General features: G+C 45.4%; 1 protein-coding gene across 1 annotated transcript in view; it reads left to right on the top strand.

The window, feature by feature from the left end:
• Positions 1 to 15,772, top strand: part of LOC118790167 (SH3 and cysteine-rich domain-containing protein 2-like) — a 30,760-nt gene extending 14,988 nt beyond the window's left edge. Inside the window, exons 2-11 of the mRNA XM_036547029.1 lie at positions 1,916 to 2,273; positions 3,303 to 3,397; positions 8,081 to 8,165; positions 8,738 to 8,853; positions 9,133 to 9,202; positions 9,819 to 9,859; positions 12,041 to 12,129; positions 13,496 to 13,547; positions 14,195 to 14,332; positions 15,272 to 15,772. Coding sequence (XP_036402922.1) covers positions 1,916 to 2,273; positions 3,303 to 3,397; positions 8,081 to 8,165; positions 8,738 to 8,853; positions 9,133 to 9,202; positions 9,819 to 9,859; positions 12,041 to 12,129; positions 13,496 to 13,547; positions 14,195 to 14,332; positions 15,272 to 15,370 — 1,143 coding nt within the window. The 3' untranslated portion in view covers positions 15,371 to 15,772. The remainder of the gene's footprint in view (positions 1 to 1,915; positions 2,274 to 3,302; positions 3,398 to 8,080; positions 8,166 to 8,737; positions 8,854 to 9,132; positions 9,203 to 9,818; positions 9,860 to 12,040; positions 12,130 to 13,495; positions 13,548 to 14,194; positions 14,333 to 15,271) is intronic.
• Positions 15,773 to 16,758: the final 986 nt, after the last annotated feature.

Here is a 16,758-nt window from a genome sequence, read left to right as displayed (position 1 = left end):
CTTGGTCTCAAGGATGAGCAGAAAAAATGGGAACATGTGATGCTTCAGTAATGTTCCTTGAAGGCCACTGATGAAATTAGAATACCACAGAGAGATAGCCCCACACTAACGAACAAAGCCCACCAAAATGAACTGGAGGTCACTCGTAAATGAAACTCAAGTTCAGCATTTTTCTCATTTAAGAGTGTACAGAATCATATGGCCATTGATCATCATGGTGAACAAGCTGGTTTTGCGCTTAGGTAGGAGGTGAAATACTGCCCCAATTATTGACCATCAGACAAACAAATAGATCATTAAAAAGCAATGCCACTACTCCCTATAGAAAAGCATGACATTAAGGTAGGAGTTAATGGGCAATCTCAATGAAAGGCTATTCTATCACTTGCACTAATTGGTGTCGGTGAGACCATGGATTTTTGCAGAGGGGCACCCCTTGAACACTGTAATGTCTGAGTGAAACTGGGGCCATGGTTGCATCTGTGAGCCTTCACAGATGCTAGGTAGGGAAAGATCAGTAAAGAGGTCTGTGAAAGACTCAGAGGCACATGCACACAAAAACACAATAGGATGCACAGACACACAACAACAGAGTGTCAGAACATCGATCTTCAATGCAGGATCAACGCCTCTGATGCCCAGAGATGTACAAGTACAAACAACTACAAATCAGTGAAACACAGGGATGGAACAGATGTCGAAAGGATCATTTGAGGAGCTGTTTCCCCCAACTGGCTGTCTGTCTGTGCTGAGGCCAGCTCTTAGAGTGAACACAGTAGTTACTGCTCCCACCATCTGAAAGGCACTTGTCGGCCCCCCACCCCCACCCCCCCCCCCCACCCCCGCCTCCCTGCATGGAGATGATCACAATGATGTATGACATGGTAGCTTTTATTATGCTACCCGTCCACTCATTACCTCCCACTCAAGCTAATCTTTTATCATTACCGGCATCCCGGTAATGCTAAACGAAGTGGTCGCTGGCAAACATTCAGACAGGGGGAGGGGAAAAAGATATGTGTCTATTCTTCAGTCAAGGGGGAACAGGCCGCTCAATAAAAGTAATCAAATCTGAATTTTCAGAGGTATCGAGTTTCCTGCGTTTGCCAGAGCTGGAAAATTGCAGATCAAAACTAAGTAGCTGACATTTGAAACTGATGCCAAGTTTGGGACATCAAGGGCTGCGCAAGGTTACCACATGGTCTCGGCCTGCTGCCATACCTCCTTTGCAGCAGGGGGAGTCATTACATTACATTACATCATCTTACCCAGAGCGACTTACATAGGATACTATTTTTAGATGTTATCTATTTATACAGCTGGATATTTACTGAGGCAATTCTGGGCTAAGTACCTTGCCCAAGGGTACAGCAGCAGTGACCAAGCAGGGAATTGCACCAGCGGCCTTTCAGTTATGGGCCCTGCTCGCTATCATTATGCTACACTGCTGCCCCATCATTGCACCTCGAGTCATTGCACCCCAAGGATCAATTAGACAATGCTGTCACAGATTAGGTGTGACAGCCAGGGTAGTGAGTACAGCGATATCATTTTCCACACAGAATTGTCAATCAGATGAGGAGCCCTGATGAATAAAGTTTATTCGCTGACAATACAGTGTGCACTAAATAATTTATTCATGTAATATTAGTTTGTTCTGCCCTTTTGAGTGAATGCCAGGAAATGCAATTGGCAAAGATTTTCCTTCTGCATGCTGTGATCCTGAGGAATACCAACTTTAAATGTGTTATGTAAATGGAGAATATGGGCTATGGTAAACACGGCTCTTCTGCTACGACTTCTTTACCTAATTTTGTCCGACCTCCCTGAAGCAGTTACGTCTGTATTCTCCTGTTTAGCACGTTGTGTTCTGTACACACACTGACTGAAATCCCCCCTGTGTGTCCCTGTGCAGTTGCAGCGTCTGAAGCGCTCCCTGTCCTTCAAATCAGTGATGCGCAGCAAGAGCATGGAGAACTTCTTCCAGAGGTCCAACAGCGAGGCCCGCCTCCCTCCCGACTTCATCACCGACCCCCCGCCCCCGTCTCCGCCTCTCCTGCTGGAGTCCCCTCTGGCCGGTGACCGCTCCCCTTCCCTCTCCCCTTCCCTCAGCCCAAACCCCTCCCTCTCCTCCCATTCTCCCTCCCTCAGCCCCTCCCCGTCCCTGTCGACCAAGCCCCCTGCCCAGCTCCGCCCACTGAAGATGCACTGCTTCCAAGAGCACGTGTTCCGACGTCCCACCCACTGCCAACTCTGCAAGCACATGATTGTGGGTAGGTCACTCCCACAGTCGTCAGCCTGTCTTAGGCCTTGACCTCTCAAACTCCTCTCCTGTAGAGGATCGCTCTAGGTGCAGAATTCATAGACAACTATAGACAATGCAGCAATAAACGGTCAAACACTGTTTTTGCTAATTTATGAGGAATCATGTTGAACATACTACATATAATTGTTTCTTGTTATTTGTGTTAAACACCTTCTTTTCACTTTAATAGACTGTAATGGCCACAAACAATATTTAATGTTTTACTCCACTGTGCGTTGATAATTTCTCTGTACTTGTCTGTGATTCATAGCTGTAAATCCACGTCTTTGTGCCATTTATTTTCGTCACCAGTTCTCGTTTTATGTATCCTTTCATTGTATGTCCTAAATAGTCTCTCTAAGTCATTCTCTTTCAATACCGCTTTTCTCTCTCCCCCCCGCTTTTCACGCGTAAAATTAAGAGAGTTCTGTGCGCGGCGGTTTCAAAGCTTCATCATCAATAGCTGAATGTCACTGGGCACCTCAACCCCTCAGTGCACAGGAAAGCATTCAATTTAAAACTGTTCTACATTTCATTCTATTGTCATCCTGTTACATCTGCCCAGATGGCTCTCCTTTGAAGCAGGTTCATAATGAGACACACCTTGATGAGAGCTGGTGTTTTGTTTTTTTTATCCAAGCTTCAAATGGCCGTTGCGTCAATGTGAAACTCATCACGCTCATACGCAGCGATCCGTCATCAGTGCAGCCTGTCCCGCGTAGGTGTGCCTGGAATGCGTGCGCTGCGTTGGAGTGCTGCAGCGTACCTGCACCTCTCTGTCCTCATGTCTGTGTGCCAGGCTGCATGTTTCACCATCTCAGCGCTGTCTTTGTGTAACAGAACGGACCAGCCTCCAGCATTAGCCCTGCCCTCCCATCCTTGTTTATGCTGTGACTGTAACACCCACCCCACACTAAGGATGTCTAGGAGCGCTAATCTCCTATCACCCGGGTGCAGGTGTGTGTCTGAGTAGTAATCTGGCCTTCTCTCCTCCCAGGTAACTCCAAACAGGGCCTGCGCTGTAAATCCTGCAAGCTGGGGGCTCACCTGTGGTGCTCATCCGAGCTATCCCAGCAGCCCTGCAACGGCAAGGTGAGCCCAGCCAAACCATGCTTTCCCTGGAAGTCACAAACTGCAGCCAGTCACCTGGCTAACCCAGTTTTTCTGATAATGTTTAGAAGTATTAGAAGTAGGTGGTCCCGTAGTGTGTATAACCCTAGCTAACAATAACTATGCTGACTAAGTGTCATTAGATGGAACTCACTGAACAGATGGAATCGGCAGATTTTGCATGGTCCACATTGCTCCATATGGTCCTTTATAATTACCTCAGATCACTTGTTTTACTCTCAACATTTTTCCATAAGCCTACGGTATCCTTATGCGGATGGAATTGAGAAACACTGTGGTATAGTGAGGAGGAAAACTGGAGAAATACCTCTCAACAAAACAAAAATCAGGGGTCGAGTGAATTACTTTTGATAAATCTGAGAAAAAACACATATTTTTGTTTCCTATGCTCTTGAACCCATAAATTACACACCTCATCTCTGTGTGACAAACCACGTGTTCCAGTGTTCCTTTCACTCGAGAGGCTTTGGAAGGAGTCATGCTTGTCTGCTAAGACCAGGACAGAGAGAGAAGAAGACTGAGCTGGGGCGCAAGGGAAAATGAAGATCATGAGAGAGATAGGGAGAGAGAGCAGAGAAAGTTATCTGTGGGGAGCTTGAAGAGCTACGCGGGGAACAAAGGCAGAGGGAGTGCTGGGGGGGGTGATATCTTCCCTTTTATTCTCCCTCGCCCCGTCACAGCCCCGATCACATGGTTTGCTCCTCTCCCCTCCAGTTGGCTAAAAAAAAAAAAAAAAAAAAAACGATATCTCCTCCAAACCAGCCGCTGCGCCTAATTCAGTGTGAAATTCCTTGTGTGAGAGAGCATGTGCGCGCTGAGGCCCGGCAAAGCCCGACCTCCTCTGTGGCCACACCATATCCATTACTCACAGACACACACGTCAGAGGGGATCAGCCTGCCATGGCACTCCGTGCAGTTTTATACTTGTATACCTAACCATTTTTTTTACACTTACATACTGCCAAAAATGACTGACACTTTGTCTTTGCAGACCTCATGCACATATTGTCAGCTATGTGAATGCGGAGTAGAGTCTCAGTCTTACATGTTTACATGTGAAATGCAGAGCTGCCCTAAGCTGAACGGGGAGCCAATGACACACTGCAGGAGTCGGAGTTTGACATCACAGACCGTAGGGTGGCTGCTTAAGCCAGGCTGTCAGCACTGTGGAGCGGTTGGTCCCTTTCTCCATTTTTAGTTGTAATCGCTTCTCCTGTGTCATCGGTTGCCTGCAGTGTCAGGTTTCTGTCTCAGGTGTCTCAGAGATTGGCCATTAAGAAGCATATGAATCCCTACTGTTCCCTACTGGAGGAGACCAGGTCCGGTCCTAAAATAGACAGCCTATCATAAGGCAGGAAACACCGCGTTCACCCAGTCTCCTAGCCAGTCCCTGCACTGACAGCGGTCGGTGTTTGTGAGCTCCTCTCTGTAGACGTCACAGTCTCCTTTTACCATGAGTCCTTAAATTTGCAGACTCGTATAAGAGGCCAGGCCAGATCCAGAGAGGTAATGAACAGTGAAATGACAGAAATAACTCAGCAGCACCAAACTGCCATTCTTGCCAGAGAGCCTTCAGCTAAGGACAGAAATTGGAAAGCTTTTTAGTTATTGACTGTTTTTAATTATTGGCAAGAGCATGCGTTCAGGACTGGTGAAATGAGGAAATGAATAGTACAGAAATTATGCAGCGCTTTTGAGAATGATTAGTTTAAAGGCAAAATAAAAGCCCTGGGAGTGAAAAGAGCAACACAAAGCCCTCCCATGAACAACTCGGCTTTAAAATAACTAATCGTTTTCAGGCTACAGTTTTAAGTTACACGGTAGGCGAATCGCATTATACCATTTACCAATGTATCTTTGTTCCGTGAACCAGTACAGAACCAAATGAATTACCTGAATTAAGCTGAAAACAGTCACAAGTTACATGCTCCCTGGCCAGAGGAGATCAAGCAGTAAATTGCATAAGCTTATACCCACAGTGCATGGGACAAGCCTCATTTCAATACAGTGGCAGTGTGACCTTCTCTGATCCTGCTCTGAAGGACAGGAGGGGGATTATGGCACTTCGCACAGTGCAGACATGGGGGTAAGAGCCCCCTGCAGGGCAGAAAGGAAATGTGCTCAGATCCTGAGAGAATGACCTGCCCCTCCCGCTCGCCAGCACTTCCTTATAAAATGCAGATATAGGAGTCCATACAGGAAAGTGGCACTGCGCCAGTGTGTCCACCTGCAGTGTCTCTGACATTGGAGTGGATACAGCGCACTCGACTTACATGCCGCAGAAAGGAAATGTCTGGAACTGCGGAGGCCCGAGTGTATGCAATTTTAGAGAAACATAAAACGCTCCTGAGAAAACAAAGGAGGGATGCGTTTGGTTAAAATGGATGAATACAGCACATTGTGAACATGGAAAATGCCTTTGCGCAATTTACATGCATATGACCTCCCTCTAGCCCATTTTAAAGACAATGCATCATTGGACCGAGCAGAGGTAATTCAGCACCAGTGTCTGAGCTCTGTGCATGTGTGCGGAAATCTCACTGGGAAAAGATTGGGGGAGGTAGACTGTATCTTCAAAGGGAGATGAAATGCAGGCGCCATATATGTCTATTACCATACACTGGCACAGCAGAGACAGAGACAAACAAATGGAAGAAGTCACAGTTTATATCTCTTTAAAGGCCTTTGCATTATTTATGTTAAAGCCAGAGAGGAACCACAGACTCCTGGGGAAGGTTTGCCTACAGCTCAGACACAGTGTGGCTGATTATGCAATAAAGTACTGATCCTCTTTTTTTTTGCAAAATTTTACATACAGTGAATACATAATAACCAAGAATATTTCAATCTGGCAATAATAAATTGGAATGCAATATTGACATACTGTATGTAGCAAGGATGTGAACCCTCCAAATAAATGATAACAATTAAAGTGAGTAGTAAGAGTATTAGAAGGGCAGAAGCAGTTCCATCATGTATTTAAAATAAAACTCATATTGATCTTTTCACATGAGCTATCAAATGTGCGCAGTCTAGCATGGTGTTGTAAAATTACACGTATTGCCAAATATATCCTTTCACAGAGCTCTAAAATTGCCTTCTTTTGTACCAAACACTGGCTCCCAATTACAGGATACAGTGCCTTTCTTCATTTTGTATTAAAATGGAAAACATAACTGTACAGTACAGAAAAGGATCCAGAAATACTCTGATTGGAAAAAAAAAATTGTTCTGGAAAATGTAAAAAATAGCAGACCCACAGAAGCATGCTGTGCAGCACATGGGAGAAACAAAGAAGGAGCTCCATTTGTACGTGCTTTTATTGTTGGAATGGAAACGGGGCCCATCTGAGGAGCTGGCCAATTTCACTCTGTAAAGAAAGGCTTTATCTGAGGAAAAACAACAAAATATGTGTTTATGTTTTTTCAACTGGTTTTGAAGAATTGCGTGTAAGCGTGAGTGGGAGGGCTGTTTGTTTATGTTTGCTTGTTTTTTTATATTTTTTTTTGATAATCAATAGGGCGTACCTTCCATTCTCTACAGAAACGTAAGTGTAATTCTGTATCGTACAATGTTTTGTGTTAGCAGGCTTTTAGAATTGGTAGTACAACCCTAATAGTCACTGTATGTGTGTTCTTTAAAGCTGTTGCAACCAGTAGATTTTGTGTAGCTAACTGCACAGGAGTTTACCAGCTCTTTTCAAAAACAGATTTGGTAGTGTACAACACATAATCTGTGATGATAACCCCAAATAACTTCTATTAGAGCTTCTATTGCTGTAGTATGCATTTTCATATAGCAAATGGTTGCTGGTAAGCATCCCCCCCCCAACCATAATCCATCTTTGTATGGTTTGTTGTGACTGGTCTTCAGCTACAACAAACAAATGTCATTGACCCCCGAGGATTGTTATAGCAAATATGCATTGTCTGCACTGAGCAGACATCTTCCAACAACAGAAACGTAATTGTGGTTATTGTTCTAAATAATCCAATTTGATGAGCCTAGATCCAAAAATGTGGGTCACAAGAGGATAAATCGTCTGTTCCCACCATTAAACTTTCTTTAATTAAACTTTTTTATGTCCTGATTTTTCCACAAATGCGGGGTGGATAGATAAGAAATTCTGTTGTTATTCTTCTATTTTTTTTTATCTTTTAGTTTGCATGCATCCTCTTTGTTTTAGTCAGGACTAAACATCAGTGGACCCTTCACAGATCATTTCTATTATGTAGGGTCTCATTTTAACTACCAGGATGATAAAGCACCTCTGTGTTGAAATGTTTTGAGATGAGTGAACACGACACAAAAAACTGCTCACTCTATGCTGATGCATAGCCTCACAGGCCCTATGGTCACCACCAGAAGTGGCATGGCTGGGTCATGTCATCATCTGCATAAACATTACCCAAAAGACAGATAACCTTTTTCATACAGCAATCAATAGTTGTCGTTTGAAAATGGCCATGTGTCAGTTTGCACCCTTGAGACCTTACACAGGCCAGATGGAATTTATCAGAGAAATTACCATGCCAAAGCAAATATTCAAGGTCTCTGTCTTTGTATCTTCATTGTCCTCTCCCACTCTCTCTCCCTTCCTTCCCCCCTTCCGCCCTTCCTCCCTTCCATGCCTGTGTCTGTCAGTCCGGGGCCTTCAAACGGAACTTCAGCTCCCCGTTGCTTGTTAATGATCAGCTGGGGGTCGTGAAGGAGGCTTCCACCAACCAAGGTAAGGGCGCTTATCCAGCACCGATCGCCACTTCAGGAAAGCTCTGCACGTGTGACCTGTGTCTGCCCTGCCTGCAAATTGTGTCCCATCATCCCTCAGTGCAACAATTACTCCAGCCTCTAGCTCTGACAGCTGGTCCATTATTAATGTTGTGCCTATTGGATTTCCTTAAAGTCACCTGTCATTGGCGATTCAACTTCCCAGAGCACGGAGCAGAGATTCCCCTGAGTACCTCCAAGGCACATTCCAGGAACTGTTAAAAAGCTCCTGGTCTGTCAGCAGTGCATTTCTTCCCAGCCTGCCCTCTAATCTGTGTAAGAATGCAAGGATATAGCCCTAAGCCCATCTCCATGTCCCAGTCCTGCATTAATGAATGTGCTCCCTGGTTCAGTGTTTCTCTCTTATGCACTTAAGTATGTCCAGTTATGACTTGAACATTAAAAAACTATGTAATGAACCTCTTCAGTGCCACAGAACCTATTTAAAGGCCCCAGGGGGACGTTCAGTTCCCTAATTATTAGAGACTTCATTCTTTTATGTGTGTGTTTATGTGTTTATGTGTGTGTGCACAGAGTCGGGGAAGGCACGTGTTGACCCGGTTTATGAGGCCCTGCGCTATGGGACGTCCCTGGCACAGATGAGTCGTTCAAGTTTTGGCAGCATCTCCGAGTCACCCACCCGCAGCATGGTAGGGGGCCCACAGTGATTACATACTTTACACTTTCCTGGGAGATAACTGGGGTGGAAATGTGTGTTCAGTGGGCGATGTCACAGTATATATTTTTTTGATGAGACTCACGCATGATAAATACAATAACTTTACTGCAAGTATAATGTAATTGGACAAGCATGCTTAAAGAATTAACATGGCATGTAGTATATGAAGTCCACTGTTAAATTTTAGGCGATTGAATATACTTATATACTTATCCCTCTCTTACCTTGTCCCCCCTTGTGACCACTGCAGGGGGAGGGAGGGGAAGACAGGGTGGAAAGCCAGCCCATCACAGAGGAGGAGAGTGTCCAGGAGACAGGGGGTAAGTCCTCCCCATGAACTTATCACATGGCCCTGCTCTGAACCTCACCCGCCCCACGGCCCTCACTCGAAACTAGACCTCAACATTCACCCGTGTGACCAAGAGCAGGACCCAACAGAGGCTTTTCATACATGGCTGCAAGGAAGGCCTGGTCATTATTTATTGTGCCGCAGTGTCAGTCCAGGAGGGTAAGCGAGGTAGTGATTTCATGGTGCTGCTGACTGAGGATCTCAGGGGAGATCATTACAGTGGGAAGTCAGTCAGCCAATTAGTGCTGCTATTACGCAAGTCCACAGAGCTCAGGTCAGGACACAGTCCGTCTCACACTGCACTATAGGCAGCTATGAAGGGTGTGGCATATCACCTTGCTCCCATTAACTGACATATTCAAATGATCAGATCCTCATTATGGAGCTTGACTGTACTATGTGTGTATGTGCATGTGTGGGTATGGGAAATGCTAATATGTGAGTTTTGTTATAGTAAATAATATGTGCATGTGTTTCTATGTGTGTGTGAAGTGCTTGCATATATTTAAAATGTACACTTTGTTACAGTAAACGTGTGTGTGACTTTGTGATTGTTCGGAGTGATCAGACCCTCTGTCCCTTTGCAGTGCTCACCCCCCCTGAGTCTGAGGACAGAGTCAGTCTGAAGGTATGGAGCCAGCAGTTATTTATTCTCTCCTTTCATCTGCATCCACTGCACCTCACAGCGAATCTGTGTCTCCTGCTGTCTGCCTCTTTCTTCCTCTGTCCATCTCTCACTCACACTCCAGTTCTGTTTAAGTTCCCATGTACGATGACTTGGATGAAATTGAGTTGGGATGCATTCCACCAGGTGGGCTGCCCCTCATACAAAGTGTACAGAGCTCAACTTTTTATTACAGATAAAATGCCTCATTCTTAAACTGTTCATTTTCACTCAGTCAATTTCTACAGTAAAATCATAATCAACTTTTATTTTGACCTCATGTAAACAACTGAAAATTTAGAATTTGTAAAATTTTGATTTAAATTTTAATTGATTACAACTCAACATCCTTCAACAAGACAATTGCGCGTTGAGACCGTATGAATGTTTCCATACAATGTCATTCAACAGTGACTACAATGACTTCACTGAATGCACATATATATATAAATATAATCGGGATACATTCTATAGTTACGTTCAGCATATATCTTCACTCCATAATTTACATTAGAGAGGAAACACTGTCATTTTAATCAGACATCTCTATCTAGCTGTGTTAACCACATTATACTGAATAACCCTTTCTCACAGAGAGGTTCACTCATACAAACATCTGACAACAAGTCAGTTTATAAGCAAATTATTTGGCTTTCAACAGCTAATGATAGATGCATTCACAAATCAAGATTAGCTAATTATGTATATCATTTACTTTTATATCTATAATTTCATCATTTTTAATCATGATTGGCATCACAAGATCAAGCAGTCACATCAATGTACATTTACAGTTTACAAATGGTGTAGCTCTTGAACTTGCTCCTTGAGAAGCTGCCAAATTGGGACCAAGCAGCACTAATTTCCCCTCCAGCTGGCACCACTCTGAACCAGTTTGTACTGCTGAGGAGTTTCTGTGTGGAGCAAGTGCATACCATCACCTCAGGCTGGTACTGCATTTACTGGAGTCTCCTCAAAGCTCAGCATGCAGATCAGGTTGGGGAAAACCTGCTCTTTTCCTCAGTGTCACCATTCAAGAAAGCGATTCAGCTGTAGACTGTGCCACTCATTTTTGTGTTCCTTTCAGCATCGCATTGTCATTGGCTGTTAAAATGCTTCATTTGGTCTGGCTCACGTTTCCGTCCTGCAAATGCTTCAGTGTGAATTTTACTTGCGACATATGGGCACGCCCCAATTAGAATGCTGTTAACTCAAGGTCAGCTTGTTCACTGCAGCGCACCCGTCTTTTCCTTTGGTTTATTGAATGTCTCCTCCAGTAGCTGCCAGGCACACTTTTGGCTCCAAACAGCAAGGAAAGAAGGCGTGTTGCAGCATGTGCACGACATATCCCATCAGTGACCTTGCTCAGACTAACTCCAGCTAATTGAATCACAGTATCATTGACTGGCTGCTTAGTTAAGGCTCAGTACACTCTTCATTGTATATGCACAACATGGCTTCTGCATATATTTTGGATTTCATTTCTGGGATTTTGCAGCATTGACATTTATCAACACTTAACAGTTAAACTGGAATTCTGACAAGCCTAATTACAATATAAAATGGTAAGCTGTATATTACTGCTATCATAAAATAATAGCACTGGCACTGCAGCCTACACCACCTGTGTCTTCTACAATATTGTGTGATTGTGTTCATAAGTGATTGAGTGGCTGGCAGGCTTCTTACAGTCTAAAATAGTATCCTGACAAAATGGACCACCCCTGTTCATAGGGGATGGATTGCTGCCAATTTCAGGAGCAAAAGCATGTTTACCACATAGGTGGTACTGCAAACTTGATGTAGTTCAAGGATATGGAAATTCAGCCTCACAGTTGGTGCAAGTAACCTCATTTTCATCCAAAGGGCCATCTGGAAACTTTTCTTTTTTTCTTGTAATTAAACCTGTCAAAGACCCTGCAGTTTCAGCATATTTTCTCCCCATGGTTAGTTAGCCACTGTGTCTCGCTTCCATTTAGTGTACAAAACATAACTTTTTTGGGAGGAGTTAATCATAGAGACTGGGGGAATCATACCTTGACACTGCAATTGTGATTTAAAACAAACATAAACCCCTTTTTTAATTACTCACATGAGTTAACACTCATATTGAGTGAATACTGAACTGTCTGGTTTCCTCCACAGGCTCCAAAGAGGATTGAGGTTCACTCCATCCACACCTATGTGGCTCTGTACAAATTCCTTCCTCAAGAGAAAAATGACCTGGAGCTGCAGTGAGTGTCTGTCTCTGTTGGTCTTCGTGTGCCCCTCAGAGTGTCTCTCCGTGTTCGTTTGCGTGTGTCTCCCTGTCTTTGTTGGTCTCTGTGTGCCTCCCTGTGCCTCTCTGTTAGTCTCCAGATGTCCCTTCTGTTGGTCTTCATCTGTGTCTCTGTCTGTCTCTTTCTCCCTGTTGGTCTCTGGATGTTTCTCTGAGGGCGGGTTTGCGTGAGTGTGTGTGTGTGTGTTCCTCTCTGTGTCTCCGATTGAGCATAGCTGTAAGGAGAGGCTAAAGGTAATGAAAGGGTCAATAACTAATGAAGTCCTCACAAGTACGAGAAAATGGATATTTGTGCATATGTGTACATGCCTGCCAATTTTAGCGCTGCACTGCAACGTGAACTTGAAAAGGAACAGAGAGGCAGTGGTGGAGGGAGAAAGGCGTACCGTACACAGGATAGAGAGACATATTAAAGTAAAACAAGAGCAAATAACAAGCACCGCTCCTGAGACGGGGAACAGGGGATGCAGGGGGAAGGGGGTGGGGGAGAGAAGAGGAAGAGGTATGGAAGAAAAGAGCGGGGGGGGAGATGGGGTTCGGAGACAAGCGGGGAGGGGGAAGCCAGCGAGCAGGTGAAAGAGAGGTATGCAGAGCTGAGAGGCTGTTTCGCACCATCTGGTTCCTCGCTGGGGGGTGTAAGGGGACACAGGCGCACTGTGTGTCCCACATGTTTAATGGCACAGGCACTAAGGAGAGTGTCAATGCAGCAGAACAGCACAGAGACATGCTGCAAATACAAACATTATCATGCCAAACACTGAGGTTCTGAAAATACTCCTCAATAGAAGATGTGTGCATTTGTGTGGGTGTGTTTGCGTGTAGGTTATGGTGTGCTAATCGATATATTTGATTGCAACAGCAGAATATATTGACAGCAATATTAGACGCACAGTGAGGGGATACCCAGGTCTGTATGCTGTGTGATTTGATTGACTTGGGGACAGGGGAGCTGCAAAGAGCAACAGCCGCAGTGCATAAATGAAGCAATAGAGGTATTCAAATGGCTGCTGCCATTGATCACACCTGTCCTTCAGTGGACAAGCTGTGCAAACATTGGAATCTCAAGGGCCAGTTGTTTGAATTAGAGGAGGAGAGAATCGATCCTCAGTCAGAATTTCGTCTAATTGCAGGAGCACTGAGGTCACCTGTCCCCCTATGTCCTGGTGAAGGGCAAGCCGTATTCTGTTTAAGGACATCTCCAGGGGTCACTGAAGGCCCATGCAATTTAAGAAAATGGTTGATGTATGTGCTTAATGTTAAGAATCCCTCTCTCTGTCCCCACCCCACCTCCTGTCCTGTATTCTCCCCCCTCTTCCTTGTAGACCAGGTGATCGTGTGCAGGTCACCGATGACTCCAATGAAGACTGGTGGAAGGTGGGTAAAAATTTGTCGCAATGCACCTTTTTATATTTTCATCTTTTTATAAGATTATATAACAGTCAGATTGTGTGTGTGTCTGTCTGTGTGTGTGTGTGTGTACGTGTTCATGTTCGCGTGCGTGCACATGTGTGCAGACATAACAACCAGTTCCGCTTTCACTTCCAATAAATCACAAACATAACAGAAATAAAACTTGATTTTCATGGAGGGCGCTTGTGGTAACAGTGGATGAATATGATGGATTTAAAAAAAATGCTTTGACCTGGAATGACACTTAATGAAACTTTAATGAGCTCTAGTCGTTCTTTTTCTTGCCTGGTGGAGCTATTCTGAACCTCTTGCTGAAGTGAGGCCGAGCAGAAACAAATGTCACTCCACAGAGAGACGAATTCCCAGACACAAGTACACAGACATTTATAGTACATGACACTTTTTGTAGTATATTGTATAATAGCACAGCTAAACCACGAGGTGCATAGCTACACAAAATACGTATAGCTTATAGCTCCACGGTGGAAACACTGACAGAAAAGGACATGTAACCTTGACTTCCATGGTTTCCACCCATGGAACAGGTAAAACAGGTAAAAGACTCACACATTTCTTTCACTTTGGACTCATTAGCCTGATTGTTTCCACAGGGGAAAAGTGGAGACAAGGTGGGCTTCTTCCCAGCCAACTTTGTGCAGAGAGTGCGCCCAGGTGAACGGGTGTGGAGGGTCATCCAGCCCTTCCATGGCAGTCGGGAGAAAGGTCAGATGACTGTGAAAGCCTCTCAGGTGAGATGACAAACAAATACACACACACACACACACACACACACACACACACACACACAAGGATTGTGAATTTTTTAATGGTTTTCCCTTTATGCAACCATCTTTTAGAATCAGCAATTACACATTTGGCTTGTCTTACCACGAAAACCACTATAGCTGTACTGGGGCACTGAAGCAAGACCAATTCAACCCTTCTCACACTAAGCCAGTGTTATTTTCTGCACTGCAAGTCCCACTGCAGCGCAGTGAAGAGTGTGCCAACTGGAAGGTTGGCACACTCCATTAACATTCAAGCAACCCGCAAGCAACTGATCGCAGTGTGCAGAGAACATTCAGATGAAGAGATTCTGCTGACCTATCGATCCCTATCCTCGGAGGGGCAAGGCCAATGTGCTTTTCCACTGTGGACTGATGAAATGGCTGGGACCGAACCCAGGCTGTAAAGCTCTGTCTGCATTCGAGATGAGTGCCTTACCGAGTGAGCCTCTCGGGTGCTCCTCTCTGCATATTTCTGACTTCTCCGTGCTCTAGCTTCTGCTTCTCTCCAGGGTCTTACTCTATGTGTCCTTTTCCTTTTCACCCTCAGCTTCCCCCCGACTGCTCTCTGATCCATCTTCCCCCTGTGTCTCTGACTGCTCTCTGATCCACCTTCCCCCTATGTCTCTGACTGCTCTCTGATCCATCTTCCCCCTGTGTCTCTGACTGCTCTCTGATCCATCTTCCCCCTGTGTCTCTGACTGCTCTCTGATCCACCTTCCCCCTATGTCTCTGACTGCTCTCTGATCCACCTTCCCCCTGTGTCTCTGACTGCTCTCTGATCCATCTTCCCCCTGTGTCTCTGACTGCTCTCTGACCCATCTTCCCCCTATGTCTCTGACTGCTCTCTGACCCATCTTCCCCCTATGTCTCTGACTGCTCTCTGCGCCTCTTTTCTGTCAGATCTGTGTGGGGAAGAGCGACGCCAGTGATGGCTTCCTGAAGCTGACCAGCGGGAAGAAGCGAGGCCTGGTCCCGTGCCAGTCCCTGGAGGAAATATGAGCCGTGAGGCCATTAACGCACCCCCCCCAACCCTGAAAACCACAAACCCGCGCCTGCACAGGACACCTTCAAAGCAGTCACCCCACCCAAAAAAGCAGGGACCCCCACTAAGCTCACAGGGAGGACAGGGTGAGATGCTGACAGGGGCAGCTTGGAGTCACCAGACCTCAGAAGTCTTACAAAAAGGAGGGTGCAGCTGAACCCCGCTACCTCGCCCTTCTCCCCACGCTCACATGCACGCCCTCACTCTTCGGCAACGGCAGGCACAGACAGCGAGAGCGGTAAGGCTTATGGGGCCCCACCCAACTGCATGGAAACCATGGATCCTATCAGGGCCAGTCACTGTAGTGACGACTTTTGGCCTCAGCCACCGTGAGCCTTCTTCACTATACCCAGTGGTACGCAAGGACCTAAAAGGAAAGCTGTCGGGCAAGCAGTTTTGTGGATTCGTTAGAGGGGATCTACTTATTCAAGCTGCTGAGACAACTGTTTTTGTTTTCCTTTCCATCCTCTGTTGCCAGCCTGTCTGTGCTGAGATCTCCCATTCCCTCCCTTCCTGGGTACAGGTTGACACTTACCGCTGGAGCAGTGGGGGACTACAGGAAGTAGAACCCCAGAACCAATGTGTCAAGCCATGGGGATATAACTGGCTGGCATCTGAGACAATTACTGTTTAATGTTTTTTTTGCAACAACTGTTTTTCTGGGTCCATGGTACCCTTGCCTCCTGACCCACAGGAATCTCAGGGCTTGCTTCTTTTGTTAAAAGCAATCAGACTTGTTTAACATTGGGATGTGATGGCAAAGGCTCCACTGGCAGACAGCAGGTGTGGGCTGAATATTGGTTTAGTGGACAGCAATGTGAATGAAGTGGTTTCATGGGTCAGAAATGAAGACATTAGTCTGTTGCATGTTTGTGTGTGTGTGTGCGTGTGTGTGTCTGTGTCTGTGTAAGGCGAGTGTCTTTGGAGCATCCCGTCTTATCCTCCAGATGGGTTTCTCCCTCTCTCTGCTCCCCTCCCTGGATCTCTGGGCTGGGAATTACTCCATCTTAATTTAGACTCCAACAGCTCTGCTCACTGTTTCTGTCTGCACCTCCCCACCCCCGCCCCCGGCTCTGCACGGGCCCTCAACATACATCGCAGCCAGAACATGCAATTACACAGCACATAATCACATAACACAGATATAGTGACAGCATACCCACACAGTCCACACAATCACACCAAACAGATATAATGAGACTATACTGAAACACAACACAGATAAAATGAATGACTATGAGAATATACTGAAACACAATTTAACACAATTAATATAAAATCATGCAAATAATTTACCATTACACAACAATCAGGACACATCCACATAACACAGATGCAAACACAC

The sequence above is a fragment of the Megalops cyprinoides genome, chromosome 1 (genome assembly GCF_013368585.1).
Source record: "Megalops cyprinoides isolate fMegCyp1 chromosome 1, fMegCyp1.pri, whole genome shotgun sequence".
NCBI lineage: Eukaryota > Metazoa > Chordata > Actinopteri > Elopiformes > Megalopidae > Megalops > Megalops cyprinoides.
Note: the sequence above shows the minus strand (reverse complement) of the source record. Positions and strands in the feature narration are given on the sequence as shown.